This window comes from Poecilia latipinna, unplaced genomic scaffold, assembly GCF_001443285.1.
Source record: "Poecilia latipinna isolate Pla-1442-1.1 unplaced genomic scaffold, P_latipinna-1.0 Scaffold29, whole genome shotgun sequence".
NCBI classification, from domain to species: domain Eukaryota; kingdom Metazoa; phylum Chordata; class Actinopteri; order Cyprinodontiformes; family Poeciliidae; genus Poecilia; species Poecilia latipinna.
The window spans coordinates 196,112-221,992 of NW_015112645.1; the positions used below are offsets into that span (position 1 = coordinate 196,112).

At 41.7% G+C, this 25,881-nt stretch overlaps 1 protein-coding gene across 3 annotated transcripts in view; it reads right to left on the reverse strand.

Moving 5' to 3' along the window:
* sorcs3a (sortilin related VPS10 domain containing receptor 3a) overlaps positions 1 to 25,881 on the reverse strand; it is a 229,626-nt gene that overhangs the window by 29,689 nt on the left and 174,056 nt on the right. For all 3 annotated transcript variants that reach the window (XM_015039692.1, XM_015039698.1, XM_015039705.1), the window contains exons 10-19: positions 21,275 to 21,421; positions 17,150 to 17,252; positions 15,352 to 15,428; positions 13,784 to 13,875; positions 12,517 to 12,624; positions 11,683 to 11,800; positions 11,477 to 11,610; positions 7,967 to 8,080; positions 6,584 to 6,755; positions 357 to 543 (exon numbers count right to left, since the gene is read on the reverse strand). In XM_015039692.1, coding sequence (XP_014895178.1) covers positions 357 to 543; positions 6,584 to 6,755; positions 7,967 to 8,080; positions 11,477 to 11,610; positions 11,683 to 11,800; positions 12,517 to 12,624; positions 13,784 to 13,875; positions 15,352 to 15,428; positions 17,150 to 17,252; positions 21,275 to 21,421 — 1,252 coding nt within the window. The remainder of the gene's footprint in view (positions 1 to 356; positions 544 to 6,583; positions 6,756 to 7,966; positions 8,081 to 11,476; positions 11,611 to 11,682; positions 11,801 to 12,516; positions 12,625 to 13,783; positions 13,876 to 15,351; positions 15,429 to 17,149; positions 17,253 to 21,274; positions 21,422 to 25,881) is intronic.

A 25,881-nucleotide genomic window follows, 5' to 3' on the forward strand; every position in this document is an offset into this window, starting at 1 on the left:
GTTGGGTTGATGTTGGGTAAATGGTGGGTTGATGTTGGGTTGATGTTGGGTAAATGGGTTGATGGTGGGTTGATGTTGGGTTGATGGTGGGTTGATGTTGGGTTGATGGTGGGCTGATGTTGGGTTGATGTTGGGTTGATGGTGGGTTGATGTTGGGTTGATGTTGGGTAAATGGTGGGTTGATGTTGGGTTGATGTTGGGTAAATGGTGGGTTGATGTTGAGTTGATGTTGGGTTGATGTTGGGTTGATGTTGGGTTGATGTTGGGTTGATGTTGGGTAAATGGTGGGTTGATGTTTGGTTGATGTTGGGTTGATGTTGGGTAAATGGTGGGTTGAGCATTCTGTAAACACTCACATGTGACGTGCAGATACAGTGTAGTGGTATCGGAACCCAGCGTGTTCTCTGCCAGCGCCGTAACTCGGAATATTCCCGCTGACTTGTAGACGTGTTTGATTCCCTCCTCCGTCCAGCTCAGGTTGGAGTAGGACACCGCTGTGCCATCGCCAAAGTCCAGCTGGATGTTCGTCCTCAAAGAGTCTCCCTGAGGCACAGCAGAGCACAGACGGTTTTACTCTGAAGGAATGGTTCTGAAACATGAAGTTTAAGACAGATTTAAACGTATCGCTGTATGCATGACTTCATTTGAGCTGGTTGGAATCAAACATCCACATAAAACATAACAAATGTGATGCTGCTTTTCTGGAAAGACCTGAGCTCAAAATACAACGCCTACCTGGTCTAACACATCATAAAGACACAATGAGTCAACACCACATTAATATAACACCAAATATGTTTGAAAGGGTTTCAGAAATATAGCCTCTAAACGCGTCGCAATGCTTCTGTCTCTGTATTTTAGCTGATTACCTTTTAAAATGTCACCATAAATCATTCAATATGCATTATGTTTTGGCCAAAATTAGAAAAGTCAAACTGTCACACAGAAATGAAGAAAAATCAGTTTTGTCACCTTCAGGGAGTCTCTGCACAGAAACAAATGTGTTCTGTCAATCATTATGAGAAACAGCAACAAAAAGAAGCGAAAAATCTAACTAAGGAGAAACAGAACTGTACTGAACTCTAACTGAGCATTTCTGCATCCATCAGGAACAGGAAGGCGATTTAAAGCTACAGTGTCTCGATTGAAGCGGCTTTAGAACCAGGAGATGATGAAACGCAGGAAAACATGTCAGAGCTGCAGATTCATTAGGAACGCTGACGTCACATTCAAAAGAAAACGGCAGAATCATGTCGGTAAATTGAAGACTATTTATAACAGAACACTTTTTACATTAATGTTACAACATGTAAAAACATCCATAAATTGAGACACGCAGCTCATTGGTGTGGAGGATATTTGTGTTGTCTTGGTGTTTTTATTGTTCTCTAATCGGCTTCAGGCCAAAATGTTTACAATGTATTTTATAAAAATCCAACTCAAGTACTGAGTCACTGATCATGTCCATGTTGGCCACCGAAGCAACAAGCCTTTGTTTTTCAAAGAATGCAAAAAAGATCAAAATCTGCCAATTCATATTTTTTTCAGCAATATTTAGATGAATATTACGGCTCTATATCTCTATATTATCACCTGATTTATGTTAAACAGTACATTTTGTTTAGAGTTTTCTGTGCAGCTGATTTGTAAATAAGTTGTGTTGTGTGAAGGAAAAGATTTTTCCCCTGTTTGGTTGTTTCATCGGTCGGAGAGTTTGCCTCCTGTGATTATCAGATTCCTCTGATAATCACACCTGCTGCTGCCTGAGGATCGTAAAGCAGGACGAACCTCAGCAGCTGGTTGACCTCTCACACTGTCAGGGCTCCACCTTAACGCTGTGGGATGATTAGAGGAGCAGATCCACCAGAGAACACACAACAAAACCTCTTCTCTTGTTTTTACTGGTTTTGTCTTTTTATCCATACCACAGTGTGAAAATGCAGGTTTTCACGAATCGTTCCCATCTCTGCCTGGAAACTGATACTTTTAATAAGTGGATGAACAGAACAGGAAGCAGCTCAGCTTCCTGGGTTTGACACTCTGTATTGCTGGGAACTGTAATGAGTTGGCACCCAAACAAGACTCTGGCTCAGTGGCACCGATGCCAGTCAGCTCTGTTCAGCATCTGTGGCGCATCCTGTGTTTACCGCCTATATGAGCCGTCCTGGGATTCACTCATCTGCATCTAAGTGACGCCGACCCGGCTCCCTAAAATGTCACTCTTTGTGTCCACGAGTCTCCAAGGGCAGCGTGGATCCAAACACACGGCGGCGTGCAGCCTTGAGGCTGGAACATGGCCGCCGGTTCCCGGTGACAGCGGCGCTGTGGGCGCTGACAGGGATTTGGAAACACGAGGCCAGCATTTGTTAAGGTGTTAGACCTGCACCTACGGTGTCAGTGTGATGTGCGACAACAAAAGAACAAATGTTCTGCTTATATCTGCTGCAGGCAGACCTGATAACAGGAATTTCTGCAGCAAAGGTCACTGCAAAAATAAGCCGACCGTTAGCCAAGACAGAAAAATGTATGCAGCTATTTTTTAAAGAATATTCTCATTTTCTATCATTAAATGCTGGACAGGCTCATGTGGTCCCTCCACACCACACAGCTGGGTGAGGCTAAGATCAGACGGTGGACCCACAACTCGTCGTTTTCAAACAGGAGGTTAAAGAAAACGACTGGGTGCAAACCAACAAACATTCCTCAGCTCATCTCAAATAATCTACATGAGTTTAACAAGGGATTTGATTTTAGCATCAAATGCTCACAGGAAATAGACTAAGCACAAAGAAATATATCTTAGAAGTATAAAATAACAATCTTAACACGGTGTCCAGACTTTCTTTTTATAAAAAGTGAAAAATAAGGTAGATTGTGGTCGTGTACAGATGCTCATTTCGCTTCACAAACTAAAGTTTCTGCTGTGACTCTGTACGGTGGTACCGATCAGCTCCAGTCGGGCTTACAGCCTGAATGTGGTGCAACATCATGAGACTCACTGGTTCAACTGATGGTTCAGTAACGCAAATAAAAATGAAACAAGTATCTGTAATAAAAAAGTAAATATCCTGGTAAAATAAGTCAGGGTGAGTCATCCTAAGCTGTGATTTCACAGATCCTGAAAATGAACTCGGTGGTTAATATTTTAGTTGGGAACCTTCAGTCGCCTGGTGTGGCTGTCATGTTCAATCAGTTCGTCTGTGGAAAAAAAAATCCTCCTGGTTTCCCACTGAGGCAAAATCTCACTTCACTAAATGAAAAACATGTAAAAAACAACTGTAGAACATTTTCTCCCAGATGTGGCCATGCTAAAAAACAAACCTCCACCAGGATGACACTGAGGTGACAGAAACACGCAGCAGTGAGTGAAGCCAAGGCAGCATCCAGTCGTTTCAGTTCCTTAATGTTATCAGACGTTTGATTCTGCACAACTCACAAACGGTTCCACCACACTTTTTCAATCAGACTGAGGTCATGACTTTGACTAGGCCATTTCAACCATGCACCATACATGGAGAGTAATTGATCTAACAGAAATGCTTTTGGACTCTTAGAGAAAGTCAGAGTTTCTGGAGGGAGAAGATTCAAGCTGCATGCTAAAAGAGCGCAGGCCGGGATTTGAACCCAGGACCTTTTTCTACAAGGCAAAAAAAACAGCTGCCAGTTAAAGAAATACCAGCTGACTTAAAAAATGCAGTTAGTAGGGAGAATGCCGTCTTCTCAAACAGAGAAACAACAGATCATGCTGTCTGCACTCCAACTTAAGCAGAAAGCTGGCAAAGCTTCGGATGTTTCCGATTTGCCAACAGAAAAGAAGCCAAATCTGATTCACTGCAGCTTTGAACCAAAAGAAATGTTTATCCAGCCAAAGCTAAATGAATGTCACAATCTCATATAATCTCTCCTACCTGCTGCTTTAAAGATGAATCACTGGGAGCAACTAAAGTTGCTGTATGTTCAGCAGTCAAGATCTGGTTTGCAAACATTTAACACAAGCTGTGTTTTTAAGAGAAAGACTTAAGATTTGTTTTATTACACTGCGCATCAGTTTAACCATCTCCAGTCTGATCTGGTCGTTCTGTCCCCCTGAAGTCCAGCTCCATTGTTCAGCAGGACATCCTCAGTCACCCTAAAGACGATCATCTGGTTGCTACCAATGATTCCTGGTTTGCACAGAAACATTTGAATGTAGATTTTTGTCATTCCAACAACTTTAAGGACGTCCCGATTATCTGGACGGCTCTTCAGATAATTGTAAGAAATATTCCTGCTGTGTGATCTGGTCCGCTCTGATCTGACATCCAGCATGTTGGATCGTCTCGTCTTTTCTCCAATACTTCTTTTAAATCGCTGCATGTGGTCTCAGGTTTTGAAAACTGTCTCACAACTTTAAAATGTCGCTGTGTGATCCAGATGTTGGGAGGATATGAAGCAAAATGTTGATTGTTTTATTTATCAGACCAGGTATTGGCTGTGGTCGGGTCCTTTCTGTCATAAAGCAAATATAATATTTTTGGTGATTGTTGCCGATCAGAGACAGTTTAGGTTTAGTCTAAAGGTTGAGATGTCATGTTTGTTATTATCTGGTTCTACAGTAAATTCCGGGAATGATGCGAGACATCCAGGAAACTGGACGACATTCCCGGGTGCAGCTGGTTGGATTTGGTCAGACGGCATCAGATCTCAGTAGAAATAAAGCATCTTGACTGAACTCAGTCCTTGGATTTCTTTCCTTAACTATTAACATTTTGTTATTTATATTAATCCAAAATAAAATTCCCCTATTTATCTTCCATTCAAACCAAAATGACTGATTTGGATTAAAAAAAGAATAGAAATGTTCCCCAGAGTCCCATTTAACGGGTTGGTTATGAGGTTTTTCTCGATGAGGCTCTCATAGAGGAATTAACTGTGCTCTAAGATGAGCCATAAACATTTAAACGGAGAGGAGACAGAGTGAGCCTCTCCATCCTTCTGTGTTGGATGCAGAATGAGGGAGGAACTGTTTGAGCTTCGGTCGACTGAGATTCAGGCATGAACTCATCTCGTCTCTGCCAACTGCTTTCTAAAAACTGAATCCATCTGAATCCATCTGTGCATGTAAATATTGTGTTGCATAAAAGGGTTCGGAACAAAACAAAAAGCAGAAGACGTGCAGATCCTATTAAATCCCCAAATATGTTTCAGATTTTTTCCTAATTCTATTTTTAAATGAACTGAAGAGTCTTCTTTCCATGAAATATTTAGTGCCATTTTCTTTCCCCAAGAAATACAACCATCTCCAGGTTCATGAATATAAATTAAAACTTTGAATTCATCAAGAGAATTTTCTCAAATAAGTCTGAAGCCACAAAGCTCCATCTGCCGGCCCTCCCCTGTTCACCTCCCAGAGGTCTCTGTTAGTGAAGGACAACCAGCTCTGAACTCGTCCTGCTGATACAGAACCAGAACCAGAACCTGCTCCCAGGAGAACGTTGACAGGAAACACTCCCAAATCCTGCAGCTCAGACCAGCTGAGTGCGCTGCGAGTGAGAGGCGTAGAAACGGTTTCCTGGTGACCGGGCTGCCTGACTGAGCGCAGCACCTCTCACTCGCTAACAGGGTCTCTGGTGGGGTCTTTTATTTCTGCCCGTGGCTCAGAGCTGCTGCCTGGTGTGGGCGATGTGCAGGGAACGGACCGAGCTCATGGCAGAGAGCAGCAACTTTCCAAGAAATCAGCAGACATTACTGGAGCTCCAGAACGAGCGCCTCCAGGTTCTACCAACAGAACGATGCATGCATGACTCCATCACACACCTCTGTCTCAGCCTCTGCTGGAAGGTTTTACCAAAACCAAATACAAGTTAAAAAAAATACAAAATGTACTTTTCAAATAATGATCTCATGTTTTTGGGGGAAACTTATCCAAAGCAGCCTAGTTCAATGTGAAAAGAGAAAAATGTAGAATATTTTATCCATAATTGCAGCTACAACTAAAACAAGGACAGGATAAAAATAAAAACAATGAAATTAGGGCCATTCATCAGTTAATGTTGATTTAACCAGCAGATCACAGAACATCTGAAGCTCTGCAGGCCTCGTCTGCATCAGTAAGGTCAAAATGTTCAGCTTACGTTGTTTTTATTTCAAACTGGTGGCCAGTCCAGGTATTATCCTTCCACTAAACCTTAACATAATGTTACAGATATTGTTGTCACTACCTGGTAGCAGGTACAGCAAAACTGAAGACAATTTGATGGACCATAAATCTGATTTGGGTTTTCTATACCTGCTGCTGACGTAAAATACAAATAAAAAAACTTTAAATAAACTGAGTGATTGGCGATGAAAAATGTTTATTTAATCATAAAATAAACTTAACATGTACAAGTTAGAGGAAAAATATGTAATAAAGTTTAAGTCATGTCATCTTTAGCACATTGTTCCATAAGGAGGGAAGATGAACGGTCTGTATTCAGGATCTGCTGTTCCCTGACCTCTGGTGGCCGAACTGCTGCTTTTAGAAACAATAAATCCTTTCTAGAAATCTCCAGGTCGGAGCTGGACATGGTCTGGTGCGGCGTCCTGCTGCTGGACCTCTCACCTCGTCCAGGTGCACCACGAAGGTGACGTTGCTGCCCATGTTGGCGGTGACTTTCCCGTCTTTGGTGGCCAGGCTGAGTCCTTTCGGGGGCCTGTTGGGGCACTGCTGCTTCCTGGCCGTGTACATCTCCTTCACGCCCTTGGTACAGTTGTTCAGCACCACTTTACGGTACCTTAGGAAGAAAACAGAGAGACTCTTCATTTCAGACCACGGCGATCAGCTTTCATCTTCACATTGATGCCTTCTGTAGTTTTAAACTCATTTCCTGCTGCGTGAGCCGGTGGTGTACAGAAAAAGGTTGAAGTCAGCACAGCGTGGCTGTTTTGTGTTAACAGCGTTCGGGACTAGATGACAACTGACAAGACAAGCTGTGTGAGAGGCTGTGACACGGCAGGAAGTTTAATCAGTGCGGCAGCGAATAAAACACTGCTGCTGTGATTAAGCTTGGGAAGGTGTCCGTTCCCTGAGGAGCCTCCGAAACACGCAGGACAAACTTCTGAGGAACAACAGAGACACGGCGCATCGCAATGAGGGAAATGATCACAGCTGCTGGGTCCAGGCTGGAGCCAGATCCACAGCGCCGCCCTGCTGGAAGCACTGTGACGAGGCGTGTTTACCACCAACTGAAACATTATATCACATTATTTACACAAATGGATGATTGAAAGTTAATAAAAAATACTTCATTGGCCCCAAAGGAAAATGAAATGTTGCATCTAAAAAATATGGAAAGATTGAATCTGTTTTTCAATCATTATTACAAAAAATAAGTCATCAAATGTACAGCGTGAACACATGAAAGGCTTGTTGTTTGTGAAAAGATACCTTGATAACAATATTATCTTTTCCAAATGATTGTTTAGAACATGGATTTAATTCTCTGCTGCTCGTTTGAACATTTCTCCAGTGACGGTTTTCCCAAAATAGAGTTTCTTCTCTGCTGGATCATCGTATTCCCAGCAGCTTCTTCAGTTTACATCACCGCTGTATTAATTCGTCCTTGCTGTGCTGGTTTCTCCATTATTATTGAGTCTATGTGGAGTTTGTAATGTTTACAGCAGTCAAAAGGTAGAGACGATGTCTTCACTAATTTCCCTTTTAGAGGAAACTGTGATTGGCAGCTGATTGGTTCACTGGAGGAATGGGACTCAGAGTTGATTGACAAGATGAGGTAAACAAAGAAATCTAAAGATCTTCCATCAGCGCCTCAAAGAGAGAAAACAAAAACAGAAAATGTGTTTGATTTGTCCTCCATAATGATCCTACGTTTCTACAGAACCATTTGCAGGAGTGTGAGTGAGTTGGAAACAGATTGTGAGCTTCCACTTCCTGCCACAGAAAGACGTTGGTTTGTGGACTCAGGTGCCATGAATCAGGTCCTACCCTGTGCTGTTGAAGTAGTTCTGACCCTGGCTGCAGCTTCTGGACACAGAGGACGGATTGAACCAGAAGGCCGGCCGGCAGTTCCCGTCGTTCCGCCGCTCGTATCCATAATCGCTGTCAGACGAGAGAAAACATCCACAACGCCTGATCAGCACCGGAGTGTGTGAACGGACACTTTCTGTCACCATCTGCATCATTATTACATATTGATTAAAGCTCCTCCTGCTGAAAACCCCCCACTGAGGCGTCCAGCATGCCAGGACACCCAGCCTGCAGGAAGAGAGGTTACTGGAAATAATGACTTTTAATCCTCACAGATTCATTCAGCCTGTGATTTACATGCAGCCAAGTCAGGGGGGCGAGTGTCCGTTCTCATCAAGGTCCTGACGTTGATTTATCAGGTAATTACTGAGCCAAAACAAACAGAACCAACAAGACAGCAGCTGACCACTGCACTTTAATTCTAGGTTTACAGCAGGGTGAACCGGTCAGGGGAGGCAGAACCTTTTACATAAAGGCATTGTTCAGTTTTTATCTGGAGTTGTATAGAGTAGGTATGAGCTGTCTGTAGCCTACTTGATTTGCTCCAGACTTGAATGCATTGATTCTAGAGACAGTTGGGGTGAAAGTGTCCTGCTTGTGACGTCGTTCGTTATTCTATTCGACTTGAACAACGAGAGAAAAAACCTTTCAAACTTTAAAAGGAAGACGTAAAGTCTGAGCTGTTTTAGATAAAGAAACGTCAACCGATTTTCCAGAGTTTGGTATTTTCCCTTGTTTGGCTCCAATTTGTCTCTTCAGATAAAATATTAAAAGCCCTGCAGAAAGCATTTCCAATGGAGAAGATAAAGAAACTATTTAAATTTAAAGCATTTGCTCAACAACATATTTGTTGACCTGATTTATGATGATGAGGAGAGAAACTCCTCAAGCAGTTTGATGACATCAGACGACTGCCTGTTGCTCCACCAGCTTTATATCATTTATTACAATTCTGGCATTTCTACCTGAGATTTATGATGTTTTGTAAAAATATTGATAAGCATACAGAACAAAATTAAATTACTCAAATTAAACAACTGAATTACTTTTCATATTCATATCTAATTTCACATTTAGAACAAAAGATTTAAAGTTTGATTTTTTCCACAGCCTAATTTCTCATCCTTAAATCTAAGTGCAGGTTGAGTTTTTACCACCTTCTCTGCTGGGAGGCAGGAGCTAAAAAAGTTAAACCAGAAACCTGTAAACTTATCGCACATTAGGCTAATGGGGATGAAAACAGCAGAAGATGTAAAAACCTGATTCCTCGAGTTTACACCTAGTTAACGGATGAGACGGATGTTTTAGGCATGTGCAGAAAAATCCTCTGTAAGAAGTAAGTACCAGGAAACCAGAGTTGGAAAGAGAAAGCAACTTTAAACGTGTTAAATATGAACCAATTAGCACTCGCTGGGTGCTTTTCTACAAACACGAGTTAGATAACTGCTGAATGTTCGGTCCGCTTTTTTTCTGTTCCCTGTCATTACAAGATAAAAAATTCACCCAGTTTGGATTTACATACAAATTGAAACTATTCTCACGCCCACATGGTCTGAGCAGAATCCTAAGCACAACAGGCTGCTAACAGATGCTACAAGGATGCTACAAACTAGTCTGGTAGAAAACAAGAAACAACAAGAAAATATCACAAACAATGCAGCTTCAGTGTCGAGTTTTATTTGACAGGTTTCTATTAACACCTTGTTTCATCACTGGACAACAACTGCCCCCTAAAATTATCAAAATCTGTCTGATTGTTTGGACATGTGTACTGGGTGTGTACTGGGTGTGTACTGGGTGTACTGGGTGTGTACTGGGTGTGTACTGGGTGTGTACTGGGCGTGTACTGGATGTGGATGCGTACTGGCTGTGTACTGGGCGTGTACTGAGTGTGTACTGGGTGTGTACTGGATGCGTACTGGCGGTGTATTGGATGTACTGGAACCTCAGAAAGCACAATAAACTGAACCAAAGACAAACATCCATGCAGTAATATTGCTAGAGTCACATGATGATGGTCAGGTAAAACTACATCACAACCGAGTAAGTGCTCACAAAAAAACGAAAATTTAAGCAAATTATTGGAAAAATGGAGATTCTGGGATTCACAGTAGAGCAGTGGTGCCCATACCTGAAAGCCACCAAGAAAGTATTAAATGCATGGCACGTTTAGAAACAACTTTTCAGGAGAAAAAATGGACAAATCAGTACAACCTGATGCAAGGAGGGAAACCCAGTGGATCCCGGTAGTCATGGGAACCCAGTGGATCCCCGGTAGTCATGGGAACCCAGTGGATCCCCGGTAGTCATGGCAGTCGGGGGCCGCAAACAGCCATGAAAAACTAAAATCCATGTTTACATCTGAGTATATAAAATAATTAATTCTAGTCTTCCTGCAAACAACAACAGGTTACAGAATGTGAACTGAAGATGTCTGGAAACTCCTCTTAGGTCAGTTGGATGTTATTCGCGATGGATCAGATTCTCTATAACTGACCTGCAGCAAAAATACCAGAAAAATATTTATTTATGTGTGAACAGTTTGTAAGCTGAATAATATTTGAAATAAGCTACATAAAAGATTAAATCATGTCTTTATTATAAAAACGTTTTAACCGAGGTACATGAGCTTTTTAATTGGTTTTATCAGATGTTTCTAAAAGTAATCAGAAGTTTGAACAGATGTCAAATAAAAGCCTAAATTAAAAAGTAAAAACTGCCAGTGTTCACTCTGCTTTAGGCTGCTTCCTCTGCTTTTTTCATTTTACAGTTTCCGTTCTTCAGACTGGCTGTAGCATCTCTGCTCGTCATTCTGCCTGTGCTGCTGTCACTGTATTTTCCACTACAGCAAACATCAATTACGGTAACTTTCTCCTAACAAAACCTGTATCCGCTTGCTGGGTTCACTCATACAGGCAGGTATTAAAAAATCATTAGGAGACGAGTGCGTGCAGAAGAACACAGAAAGTCCGACTGCAGGTCAAATCAACCATTTTTTTCCAATCTGCACAATTTATTTGGCTGTTTACTGCTGCTGCTTGTCAGCCTGCTGGACTCAGATCCGCCCTAAAGAGCAAATCTGAGTGGACTGAAGAGGGAATTTAATGGTTGTTGCACAGATGTACTTGAAAAATAATAAATTGGCACAGAAGGGCAGCTGCTTTTTAATAGGACAGATATGTTTTCATGTTTTCACTGAGCACAGTATCCCAATGACTGACCTGCTGAGCTTCAATCACATCTGACAGCACCCACTGAGAATAATTCAAGAATTAGCAGAGGAAAATTCCTGAAAGGATTAATAAGAAAAAGAAAAATGCCTGTTTGAAACTTCTACATGTGTGGCGGCATTGGAGAACAAATACCCCTGTTAATGAAGCTCTCCTCAGCAGACAATGGAGAGCAACATAATCCTCCTCCACGATTATGAGGAAAGGAGCCACTGAACAAAGGCGTGCGTCTCCTTACCATTCAAAATCATGAGCTCGGCAAATACAGGATTCAGCTGAGAGGATTCTGGAGTAGTCCCTTCCCAGCATGCAGTAGTTTCCAGGCCGGCGTTTCATGTAAATCTGCTTCTGACCCATTACACACGGCTCGCCCTGTGTCGACAACAGAGCTGTCAGTGAAACATTTCACATCAAGGCCTGCAGGCTGGTCAGTATGAGCTTCACCTTGTTGTGCAGGTGCCAGGTTTGGTAGTCTTCCTCAGTGCACTTCCTGCTGAAGATGGACTTGTAGTCTATCTTGATGAGCTGCCACTCAGAGCGGTGGCTGAAGTGTCCAAAGAAGCTGCAAAAGCAAAATGGATGGACTTCAATGTTAAATCTAAGCAACAAACCAAATCAGCAGGACATTTTCTGTACGTGATCCGTGAATTTAAACAGGACAGAAAAGCAGGTTGCAGCCAGTTCCTTCATGAAATGCATGCTTCAGTTTCTGGATTTACAGGAAACTGTGGTGGAACGTATGCTGGACATACGAGGCATTTTCAGGAACTGGTACATTCCAGTACTTACAGTGAACTTCTACACTCAGAGCAACAGACCAGAGCCTTCAGCTCACCATCAGCAACCTGCAGTGATTCTTTAGTGAAAGTTGCTTTCTAGGCTCCACAGTACAGCAACTTTTAAAAACCTCCAACACACTTTACTAAGAGCAGTGACAGAGTCCTGGTGAAAATTCCCCAAATAAATGATTCAACAAGATCAAATAAAATATGAAATACAAAAATATCAATGAAAAATAAAAGCTCTCAATGCAGCAGTCTGCCGTTTGATTCCTGACCTTGTGACCTTTGCTGCATGTCTTCATCTTTTCTCTCTCTGCCCTTTTCCTGTCTAACTACTGCAAATAAAAACCACTACCTCCAGAAAAATCATTTTCTTTTTTAATATATTTTAGATGACCGCCAAACACGACATCTAAACGGTCCATAAAATACCCTAGAACGAAACAATGATGTGTTTTAAAATACATTTGGATGATTTGAGTGTTGTTGGACTCACGTCATGATCTGGTTGTCTGCGCCGGCCTCCACCAACACTCCGTCCACAAACAGCAGCGCCGAGGAGAAGCTGTGCTGGGTCCACTGCCTCCCTTCATCAAAGCTGACCCTGTGTCAGATCGCATTCCCGTCACAAACCCGGCATCAGCGGCGGCGCGGAAAACAGACGCTCCCTATTTAATTCTGGTCATAGGGGAGGGTTTAGGTGCGGATCAGAATGACTGGCTTGTCTCAACAGAGCCGTCTCAGAGCCTCGGTGCAATTAGCTACTGTAGCTTTGGGTAAATATCAAACGGCTGAGCATTAAAGGGATATTTAGGAGAACGTCAGTCCGAGTATCAAAGCAAAGAAGCAGAAAACGTCTTCAGAGAACATGAAAAGAGAAAGTTTGGGGTGTCAAAAAGGAAAATGAAACCATGTCTTGTCCCGGGTAAAAAGTTGACACCGAGGTGAGAAAACAAAACCGGAATAGAAGTGTTTCATGTCTGAGCACAAGAGTGCATGGGGAGAATGAGACAGCGAAAAAATTGGACAACTTTCATCATCGGCTCCTGGGCTTTATTGATTCTGACAGCTTATCAACATCGGTGCTGAGGTGAGAACAACTGGAAGTACCCGAGTGTGACATGGAGTGAAAAAAAAAGAAAATCCCCCCATGTTGCCTCAGAAAGCCTCCTGCTGTCACTTGGCTAAAAGCAGTGACAACAGCAAAGCACTGATGTGCACCTGTTGTCGGACTGAGCCAGAGGAAGTGTTAAACTGCACACTGGCTGTGAAAGACATACCACTCCATGGAAACACAGGCCTTTTCATAACACTCAGGTTTTTTCCCTGCATCATCCCACTTAAATTGGGAGGGAGACAAAAACCCAGCTGGCCACACTTCACTGGTTCTAAAACTAATTTCAAAATTGGTGCAAAAGCAAGTGGAGAACGGATCTGGTCTCACTTGGATTAGCCTGCACTGAGGCACGGCATATGTTTTCGATTTGGCAAGAGGAAGGCATCGTGTTAATGAAAACCCTAAGAGGGGGTCAGACGTCTGACTCCTAATGATAATTGGCTTGGGGGGAAAAATTCACATCTTTCAAGTTAGATTGGCTGGAACCCTACGCATCTGACTGTGCACAAAGTGCAACCGTAAATGAATCAAGTGCAACATGCATGCTCTTTCTTAGGACTGTAAAAAGCTTCATTTAAAATTGGGATGACCATTAACAGCAGGAAAGCAATTTAAAAAAAGAACCTTGTGCAACAAAGTTTGTTACCAGAGATGTTTAGTTGGCACAGACGGCTGCTTGACCGCAACGAGGGCGCCTCCTTTATCCAGAAACCAGATATTGTGCTCTTCTTCAAAAATCTGCAAAGACAAACAGGAAGGAATAAAAAGGTAAAAACATCATAAATTTACTTATTTACACCAAGAAGGTTTTCTCAGCACTTCACTTTTTCCACATTTTGTTCCGCATGTTCCAGCCAGAACTAAATTTAAGGAAATTAATCTCTTTCCTCAAAACTCTACACACAAACACAACAGTGTGGATTTTTTTTAATGTTTCGCACATTTGTTAAAAATAGGAAACAAAAAAAAATCCAATTTGTAGAAGAATTCACAGCCTTTGACATAAAGGTCAAAACTGAACTGTTTGCACTGATCATCCCTGTAAACAGTTTTTAAAATACGAAGGTAATTTAAAAAACACTAGAAGTTTTTACCAAGTATTTTAATAGAACATACTCTTAACATTTCCACAAATGATGGGACTGATAATGTAAGGCATATTTATTTAAAAAACTTGTTTTTTTGTCAGTATGTTGCAAGTTTATTTTTTTAATGTCCCACTGAAGAAAATGTTCTAAGCATAAATATAAAAGTTAAATTGTTCTTCAGTTAGAAAATCTAAACTAATTACAAAACAAACTGTTTTGTTAAGAAGAGTAATGTTGCTGGTGTGGCTCCAAAAACATGTTGTTTATTTTGACCAAAGTCAAAAAGTTTCTAAATTAAAAAAAAAAAAAAAACATTTGCAAGGAAAAACTTTGACTTTACTAGTTAAGTAAAAAAAATCTATTTTAAGTGTTACAAGATAGAAAATGATATACCACAACAGTCTTCAGTGTTTTAACACACATTAGGCAGATGGATTTAAATATGGAAACATTTCTTATAAATCTTCACAAACCGTTTCCAAAGTGCATCAGAACAGGATTTACTTTGATCCTGTTAAAAAGAACCAATCAGGATCATTTTTAAAATTATTTGATAAATAACCAAAACTACCAACTTTACAGTTCATGTAGAAGTTGACAAAAGAAATTTCACTTAATGTTACCTTCCTGCTCATCAATGTATAAAAAACAAGCCAAGCAGGTAATGATGAGCTTCTGCAGCCAAACAGCCTCTTTCCTTCAGTCCACAAATTAAACCCGTTTGCAGCTGCAACTCGATATTTAACTTCTGGAAAAAGACAACTTAGAATTTTTGATATAAAGAAATGTGTTTCCATTTTTTGACATTTTACTTCTAAAGAAAACAAAAGTTTTGTAGAACCAGTATTAACACATGAACAGGGTTTTCATGTCTGAGGAACAAAATGTAAAAAGTAGTTTGATGAGACATCTGCATCCAAAAATCATATTACTGGAGGTTTTGCTTTTCTAATTAAATCGATCGTTAAATATTAGTTAGTTCTTTCTTCTTTTAGATATTAAATCCATGCTGTAATGTTCAAAGGGGAACTTGGTTACAGATTTCTGCAGAGTGACAAACTGCCACAGTTTCATACTGGTTTCCAGCTCAGTGAGCTGCTGGGGGAAACGTTACGGTTCTTCTCACCGGTCTCCAGTTGTTCCCTGCATCCGATGATACAAACATGCCAACGTTGTTGTAAGACAGCTCTGCTCCAATATTTCCTGCAGTGGAAATGAGAATATGACAATCAAATCACAATGGGATCACAGATAAAATGCTGCACAAACCAGGTGATGTTTAGGATTTATGTTCCAAGAAAGCTGAATATTTCTTAAACACTCCCCAGGATCTCTCCTAACCCCCTGGAATGCATTCGGAGGAGCCTGCTCTCCTTGTGGCAACGTTGCAGGCTTACAATTCAAGCCTCCAGTGCCGTTTCTGGTGCGCCTGAAGTGGGCAAACTGGTTTTATTGTGTTGATCTGCTGCGCTGTCTTGGCCGGGGCTCAGTGCGTAGACATGTGTTTGATCTGGATGCTGTTTGTCATGTTGGTAAAATAATCTCTGCACCAGCTGATGGCTTAAAAGGCGCAGCGGGTAAAGTGAGCTGCCGTGCCAAAGCAAAGTCTCGGCCAGCGAGACGAACACACGCGTCAGCGCACACTGAGCCGTCCAGGCAGCAGAGGTGAACGATTAGTCAGCATTTTTACACACATAAGAGAAAAACACACTAAATCAGAAATGTGCTCACCCTCCTTAAAAAGGCAAGTCCTGCTAAAAAATCTATTTACCGTCACTTTTCTTTTGCCTTTGCAGACAAATCAGAAAACGAACAGAATTGCTTCGTGATCATGTAGCTTGATAATCTTACAGACCCATTAAATGAAATAAATCAGAAGAAACGGTTTTGTTACAGTATTCTCTAGATGGAACACATTTTATAGATTTATTACACACAGACTGACGTTGAGGATTTGTTCTGTTATTCATGATTCTCTTTAAAAACATTTAGAATATTACATCAGACCAATAAAATTAAGATTAAATATAGAAATTCTTTAGCAGAACTGCATGGTGGAGCATTTCTGCCATGTCATTTCTGATTTGTTGTAAGTTTAGAGTTTTGTTGCTGCTTGGTTCTGGATCTGTGCAGCCGGACGAATGTGTGCTATTACTTTTCTTTTGGATGGTTTTTATGACGTGTAACTGTGGCAACGAGGTGATTTACAGCCAACAGCAGCTGATTAGCATCTTAAATCACACCTAAACTACAACGCTTAATCCCAGTTAAGAGGAGACATCATGGATGCAGAGCAGGACCAACGAGCAGAGAGAGTGGGACGAAGTTCAAACTATGTTTATCCCGACTCCAGCTAGAAAGACTCTGTTCGTCTTTCTAGCCATTCAACCAGACAGAGATTTAAAGAGCAGCGGCAAAAGCAAATGAACTGGATTAGCAGAGCTTCAAAACAACTGATGGTGTCATCCAGGACATGTCACTGTGGGATGTCGTCTGTCTCTACTGCCAGGAACTTAAACTGTCATCATGTCATTACAGTAATGAGCCTGTTAGCATACAGCAACACTCTTCAGTCAGAGGCCTCTGCAGCTGCAGGAGGACTGACTGCTACGTTCAAGTTCAACGCATCACCATCCAGAAGATACCTGGATGACATGCTACACTTCATTTCCCTTTGAGATACAATATTTTGAATAGAACTGAATGAAATGTTTGCTTAATGAAAAGAATGTTTAACACCTACTTAACTGTTGTTTTTTATCTCACAAAACCAAAGTTCTGAATTATCCAATATGACTTTAAATGTCATCAATCAGGGAGACGATCCTGAACACTATGACTGTGGCAGAAGTCCAGAAGCTGCAGTGTAAGAAAAAGTAGATATTAAACTGAGACATGGTCAGGATAATAAGTTAAAGTCTCACCTGTGGCAACGATGATCCCCGGAGCAGAGCTCTTGGTGGAGATCGTTCCCGACACGTACGGGTTCTCTGACGTTTGCAGTTGGAGATGAAGGGAACAAGATGGCTGAAGAAGATTGGAAAAACGCATTTTATGACGGAGCTCAAAAAACACAATGTGAATCAATAAATGACAATTTGAAGAAATATGAAATAGAATAATGTGAATCCATACGAACTGTTTTCAGTTGAAGTTTTTTTTTTTTTTTTTATAAATCCATATTGTCTGAATGTGTCTTTAGGATAAAAGGGGAAGATATTATAAGATTTTTTCTTCTTTCTGCTGCCCTTCATTTTATGGATTTATATATCTTTTCTATTGTGTTCTTTGTGTTATTGTATTCTATTTTCTTTTGTTTTTAATTAAATGAATAAATTCCTAACAAACTAACTAAACAAGCAGGGAACTAATTACATTTAGGGGCCTAAATGTAGTAAAGTTTAACCTTTGCATTTTTGTGGTTTATTGACCAAAATCCCAAAACAATTTGTCCAAGACCCTTTTGAAGAATGAAGGCGGTTCTGAAGGCCCAACCTGACACCAGCACACTGTGCCTAATAAAAAGGCCAGTGAGTGCATAATTATCATATCACGTCAAATTATTTAAATAAATAAAACGCAGACGTTTTTTTTTTTATCTAGAAAGCATTAAAATAACAAAACCAGCAAAAAGATTTGTTAGTCTTCAAAGAGAACAAACTGCGCTTTAACAAGTTTTGCTAATTGCCTTTAATCTGTCATTAATACAAAGAGAGAAGAAATTTGCATTAAAGTATGAAGGCATGCCTCAGAGGCATCCACACAACAGAATACAATTACAAATGCTCACAGTGCAGAAAAACAATGTCTGCTTTCATCTTAGCAGCAGACAGCATGTCACTGGTGTGAGGACATCAAAGCAGTGGGACTGAACAGGGCAATCAAAAGGAATCTATGGCAGTAATTAAAATGTCACATGAATGTGCAATCACAGGGAACCTGGAAGCCACGCAGCCCGGGCCTGAAATCACCTCTTAAGCAGCATGGAGTCCTACTAATGTCTCAAAACATGATTCCTTCCAACAGTCGGCCTGTTAGCTTCAGTAGTGGGGAGGCTGTCTAATGAGGACAGAATGTTAACACATGCAGTCGATCTGGATCCGTCACTCTGGCACCGGTTCTACCTCATTTTCTGATCTGCTAATGTTGCCTCTCTCGGTCGGCTCTCGCCCCAGCAGGTCGAGGCAGACGCCCGCCCGACGGGGACTGGAGTCGGATGTTTTCCCCGCTGCTGCCGAGTGTCTTCTAAAAGGAACACTGCTGAGCTGAAGGGAAGATGTGTTGCAGTCTGCCGGTTATCTTTATGAGACGGGTTCCTTTTTTAGAAAGAAAGTCTGAGGCCATGGTTCTCCTCTGGAAAAAGGTGAAATACTTTCTCTTTGTCAGGTCAGGATTAGTCATTGCTTCAAGGATCTTCATGTCTTGCTTAGTCTTGCTCAAGAGTAATGGCTGGATGGAGCAGAAGATGGATGAATGGATCGGGGCTTTGTCTGCGGTAATGAGGATGTTGTTCCCGTCTGTTGTGGTGAGCAGAGAGCTGGACTGAACTAAAACATCGTAATTAACCGCTCTGTCTTGGTTTTAGCCACAAACTGCGGTCATGAGGTAGATCAACATCCTGAATACCAGAATCTGACAGCAGCTTCTGCTGCAAGCCGCTGCCTTAGAGAAACGACAGGTAGATCTCTCATCCAGCAGATGTTCAGGTCTGAAGGACTCTGAACCAAATGGAAGATCTATATCTTTGATTGACCTCAAACTTTGACTAGGCCACTAAAACACAGACTTTATTCCGTTCGTTCTGTTGCAGAGTTGCTGCTGTATTTAGGACCGTTGTCCTGTTGATGACCCACTGTAGACAAACCTCATCCAATCAGTCGGTGTAAAATCAACAGGACTTTCCTGTTTCAGTGGTGAGAACATGCAGTAGGTCTGCAGGGTCGATTATTAACCAGGTTGGTAACGTGACTCTAGACGACATTAGTAAACTACGCTGGCCGACCGACTGACTGCCCAGGTGGCTGCAGAACAATAAGACCTGTATCCATTATTTATATTGAATCTCAAAGGTTAGATAACATGCTTTAAAGGAAGGCATGAATCAGAAGCATCCATAGATACAAAATATATCTGCAAGTTTTTTTTACAATAACCAAGATTAAAAGTTTTCATTCAATCAACTTTCAGTAAGTTCCTGTTCTGCTCAGAAAGTGGAGAGCAAGTTGAAAATCAATCTTTGGCTCGAGATTCTGATTCTCCATCACTGAAATGATGAAAGCCTCCAGGAGGAACTGACCGGGTTCTGTTCATGTTTGCATACTGTAAATCTATCTGCCTCAATCTATGATGACGTCTGACTGTCATACAACTTTTAATATCCACCTAAATGCTTTGCCTCTCCTGCCTTCTTGTTGGTAACCAGAAATATTCTGCATCCAGAATCTAAAACATCACAAAGCTTTACTTCATCCACCTGTTTAACACCCAGTCCTGTCCTGCCTTTCCTGACCGTTCAGAGAAACAATCCTGTCCTTTTCACACACCGACTGTCCAGATGAGATGGTGAACGGGTCACTGAAAACCCGCATGGAGCAGCAAGCGTATCATCATCCGACATCTGGGGAAGTTTAGAGTTTAATTCCTTAACAGGATCTGCAGAAACATCAGCTGCTGCCTCCGGCTGGCGGTCAGGGTCGTTCTCACACAGGAGGGTGAGGTCACCGGCCTCCTGCCCTCCATTCGTCTCACCAAGGGCTTATGGAGTGACCCAGAAGGGTTTGCCCTCAAACAACTTTCGTCTCTCAACTTCTGATGATGGATTGCTTTCACAATGAAGGTGGCTCTGCTGTATTCCCAAGCCAACCTCATTCTGGACCTGGTCACCCAGCAAACTGCTCTGTACACGTCCCTAAGAGGCTCCATTCCCAGCTGTGACAGAGGTCCAGCAGGGTTTTAAATCCAGCCCGTCAGGGTCAGGTGTGGGCCAGCGCATTACGTTTGAACCACAGAGGGAGTTAATGGAAAATGTTGGACCAGCTGAACTCTGGAACCTCCTGATGTTGCATCAGATTTTTACGTACCGTTTGAATTTGAATGAGGATCTTCAAGCATCACAGAGACGTCCCCATGTCCGTCCGGTGCTCGGTCGCAACGGCATTACATGGAATTACGTTTTGTGTTCTGATCGTTTCCTTCTTATTCATTTATGTTCTACTGGTTTTACCTCATTCAGGTATCTGGCTCCTTGGCTCCTTGGCCAGATACCTGAATGATTTAAGCTCTCTGGTTTTCACCGTCTTCCACTTCTCTCTGCCAGGTTCTGCTTCGGTTCTGAAGGTTTTCTGTTTCATCATGAAATTCTGTGAAATGTTCATGTTCGTTCAGGTTGTTGTCTGTGTTTTGGTAAACTTTATGCACATAGCCTCCACACAGCCACCACAGCCTGGCTCCTCCTCTTCATCATGGCCACCAGCTTGGTGCTGTGGGACAGGATCCCAGTCCTTACCAGAATGTGTTTCCAGTCAGCCAGGGTGGCTGCTTCACTCTGGCACAAAACGATTGTTACCATAAAGAAAAGAAAGTAACAAAATGATTTGTTACTTTTTGTACAGATAGATTATTACAGAATGTTTGTGAGACTGAAAATAAAATGAGAAGTGCAGTGAGTTTGCAGAACATTTTCTACGATAAGTTGTTGTGAAACAAAGCTCTGCTCTGTTTTCCAGTTTACGGCAGATTGCTGCAGGTTGCTCCCACAGCCGGTTCCCCTCAGGTGAGCCCTTCAGCACTAAATGTGTACAAACACATATGAACTCCATTCTGATGCCAAACACATTGTGAGATTGAATAAAAATCAGCCTAGTTGTAACTTAATTACAACTAATGGCTTATTATTTGAATGCCTTACAATGAAGTGAAGCTGTAAACTATAAATCATTATTTCTAATTATGCCTGGCAGTGGTCCACCTGGCATATCCTCTCCACATCAGTGTGAATATGAGCAGAATGATGGTTTGAGCTCCAGGAAATATCCGGCCCGGTGTTTTACCAGGATGCAGTGGATGTTGTTTCCATCCAGGTCTGCAGTCGGCGCCTGAAGGAGCCTCCAGTCCCGGCCTTTGTTGTAGGTGATGTAGGTCTTCACCTGGTTGTCCTGCTTCTTGTTTGCGATTAGCATTCCTTTGATTCCAGCCACCTAATGGACACAGACACAAAACACTTCATTCTTTTTCACGTTTCAAATGCAAAACAGAAATTACTTTTTTACATCTAAGGCTCACAACAATCCCCTGACAGAGAGGTTGCCTGTGATGAGGGAGAGGCTCCAACACTCCCATCTTAGAAGGCATTCGGTGCTGCGGCAGCAATCTTCACCGCTCCGGCTAAATGCAAATGGAATGCTTATCGTCTCCTTCTGTTGTCGACAATTGTCTGCAGAGACGGTTGCAGGTAGCTCTAAGTGCTATCTGTAATTATATCCTTATGTGTCTCAACAATACAGGCAGGATAACAGACATCTCGTCTGTTTTCCCTCAGGAAGACTGAATCACAAGAATAAAACTCAGACCTTCAGAAGGCCATCTGAACCCTCCAGCTCAAGGAGTTTTCTCTCCTGAAAAGCTGCCGGACCAACACCAGTTTTATGTTCCGACACCATAAACAGACGGAAACATCCCAAGCAGTCACCTCCATCATCAAAGTCTCTGTTTCAGGTAATAGACGAAGCAAAGCAAAGCGAGTTATGTGATGGAAAGGACGCGGCCCCTCCGAGTGGTTGCCATAGTGAGGGGCTCCTCTTGGATGTGCTTCCCTCCCTGCAGGGGCACATCTTTATAAGTGGCACTAATAGGCTGCACATTTGACATTGTCAGAGATACATGGCGCTCAAGATGGATGCAGCTAATGAGGGTCCCCCCATCCTGATCCAACCAGACATGTCAATCGCTGCAGTTATTATTTATTGCCTCCACCTACTCGCTCTTTCTCTCCTTCTCACACACACACTTGAGGATCATGCACGTCCACTAGCATGGCTCTCCCTCCATCCATCATTTACACCTACATGACTTTTTGTGCAACACAGCGAAGGATGCCAGCAGAAGTTTCGGCTCCACAGATTACTCTGAAGCGCGAGTGTATGTGCGTGCAGACAGAACAAAAACGAAGCTGCAGCATGAAAGCAAAGATGAACTCTACCAGGTGGTTTTTAATAACGTCTGCTGCAATGCAAAGCATCAGTCAGAAATAAAAACTAATGGCAGTTTTTCTGTTTGGTTTTCCTGATTGTAGAATACTAAATGGTTTCAGATCACCTTCTTACCAACCTATAAGCCTTTATGTATCAATTTATTCATCCAATCTTTCATGTGGCCTCCAGGTGACAGATTAACACCAAACTCCACACACAGCAGCAGAGTAGCTAAGTAATTAGCAGCATTTACTCAATTACATTTATTTGAGTAACTTTTTGGAAAAATAATACTTTTAGGAATAGTTTTACTATGCTGTACTTTTACAGCTTGAGTAATTTTATTATGCAGTATCGCTCCCCATAGTTGAGTAAAATTCCTGGATGTGAGTAACTTCACTGAGTGAAGAAACGGATGGATTTAACCAAAATTCAACATGCACAGATACACACCTGCAGTTTTTTCAAGTTTCATAAGTTTTATATGAAAATACACTGATAAAAAAAAACGAACACATTTTGCCTCATTAAGTTATTTATATAAATTATTTTCATTTTGGTCCTTAAAATACAAAAGAATTTCAACATTACTTTATATTTAGGTGCTCCTGATGATGTAATATTTTAATATGAATGTACATGTTCTGATCTCAGTACTTACACAGTACAAGAGTGGAGGATGGGAGTGATATGGTCATGTCTGACCGTCATGCAGGACGTGGTTCTGTGGAAAATCACCTCTGCAGACTGTCATAGAGCAACAGTCTTCAGTCAGAGGGATCTTCAGATCAGATGTAACACTGACTGCTTCTGGAGATCCTCCCTGCTCACAGCATTGCCATCCATACCAACCGTGTAAAGACACTTGGAAACTAAAGGTTAGACATTTAATTTCCCTTTGGGATAGATACTATACTTTTGAACTGAACTGAATTTCAAACTAACACAACAGCGCTGTAGATAAGTGGTAAAAGCCAAATCACTTCCAGCGTTCTTTCCCAATAACAGTTATCTACAGTTTTCATAATGCGATCAGCAGCAGTTGATATTCAGAGGGACAGAGCCTGTCTGGGTTTCTCCTTTTGCTTTAAAACGGCCTGACAGCCTCCTCATTTATCTTCCTGTTGTTGCTGCATTGGAGAGCAGCTTCTCACTGAATTCAATAAATGCGTTCACTGTATCGTCTGCAGATCATAACGCTGCCACTGATCTTATGAGAATGCATTTCATTAGAGGCACAGAGTCGTTGGTGAACAGCCGGGGATCACCGATTATCTAAAGTGAGACAACTAAGTTATATATTTTATGACTCATTTAAAGTTTTAACGCCTTCATGAGTTTAACTTCGCAGACAGGAGGAGCTGAACAGGGCCAGGATCAGCATGTCATTATTTACACAGACATGTTACCCGTGTCTTCGATTGATCACCTGGGGCTGGTAATGGCAAAGTCAAAAGCAGAGAGTGAAAAGATAAATGACTGTTGATGCACCGAGTCCCTGACAACCAGGAGCCTCCTGCTAAAGCAGGAAGTTTAATGAGTTCGCATAGAAAAATGACAGCAGTTCTCCAACAAACGGCCTGTCATTACACAAACTGCTCCTATGAAGTCTGACTAACAATAAAATCATTCCACTAATTGAGGAGGTAATTGTGCAGTTTTCAGCGTGGGGTTAGAAAACTTTAACGTTTTCTTCTGTGGGAGAAAATCAGCGAGTGTCTTAGTGAGGAAGCACAAGATGGAGCTCTCTTACCAACGACACGAGTCCTGGCTGCATGAAAATGTTCTGCCTTGTTTAACTGATCCATTCATCACAGGCAGCATCTCTGTTTAGGATAAGATCAGAACTGGAGACGCAGCAAGGCTGCAAATACAGTGAAGCCCATTTCTGTCTCATCCTGCAGTCCAAACAACTTACCATCTGGACTGACAAAGTAAAAGCACTTATGGGCCACAAAAAATAAGCTTTATTGTGCAACGATTCAGTTTTATCTGCATGAAAATGAACACACTATTTAAATGAAATGAGTAAACTACTCTAATCTTAACAAAAATTCACTGGATGCTGATAGTTTGATTTTCTGTGAAATGGAAAAGAAAGCAAAACCGTGTTTATGGACTTATGGAAACTTTGTGTTGTACATTTTCTACATCACGACATGCAAACAACTTAATGTCCAGGCAGCAGAGACAATATTCCACAGTACTTTGTCTTGAATGATACTATCAGTTGTTGAAAGAACTGCTAGCCCACCTCCTTTGCTTTTGCAATTCCTCTTTAAATTTGTGTGGCTGTACGGTTAGAAACCCGGGAAGGGAAATGTTTGAGTAAACAATACGATCCTTGAAAATCAGGATGGATGGAAGAGATAGACTGAACTTCCTCTTCCTCTCTTTGGGAGTCAGGGTCATAGTTCAGGAGTCATTTGAGCTTTTGAGATGCTAATCAGGTGCTCACAATTATAAAAATAAAATCTTGTTGCCGTGGTTACACATCATAACTGTCCAAAAGCAAAAGAGAAAAATAAAGAGCAAAAATCCTTCCAGCTGTGCAGCATCCAGAATCAGAGAATAATTGTCCAAACATGCAACAGCTCAAAAAAAGGAATAAAAAGTCTAGAAAATAAAAAGCAGAGCTGCTGCACCATGCTGCTGCCTGAGCAGAACAATTTACAAGATGTTTAGTAGACCTTTATATCATTTGTTATAAAAATCAACTAATTGTGCTGGCCTGCCACATTTTCAGCTACATGGACTGCAGATGGCCGACAGGCAGCATTTTGTTTTACTGCCACCTCATCTGCACAGTTCAATTTCCTCAGTCCTTCAAACAAACTTCTCCTCTTGACGACAAATTTCTGCACATTTTTATGCTCCGTCTGGTTTACCTCATTACTTTTTTTCTGTTTGTTATTTTTATCATACAAAAGAAGCACTTTGTGTTGCCCTCACTGTGAACGAAGGGAGCTCCATAAATGTAGTCTTGACTGACTGATATGTGAAGTGTAGCTAATGGGCCACAGTTTTTCTTCAGAGGTTGTGGGGGTACGAGGCGATCGATGGGATTCTGTTCATTTCATCCACTGGAAATAAAAGCCAGGACGGCAGCTGGCCTCCTAAAGAGGTCCGGCAGTCTGGGAGAAATTGTGACACAAAGACAGAAAATGACTTTCAGAAGAATGGCTGGTTTTCCAACAGTCTCTGCACACACACGTTATTAGAGCCGACGGTGGGAAAATGGGCTGAAAGATGTTCCAGCAGGTTTATTCCAAACCCACCAGGTGTCAGCGTATAACGTACGGTACAATTCATCCAAAGCTGTTGGGCTCGGTGGGCGGGGCCTTCCCCGGTCACTTTTATTCCTCTTTCATGCTTCTTCCAACTGATTTATTTATTCTAGTTATCTACCGGCTTGTATAACAGCACAGGTGCTTCCAGGCGGTTCTCAGCTATTTGCATGCATCTAC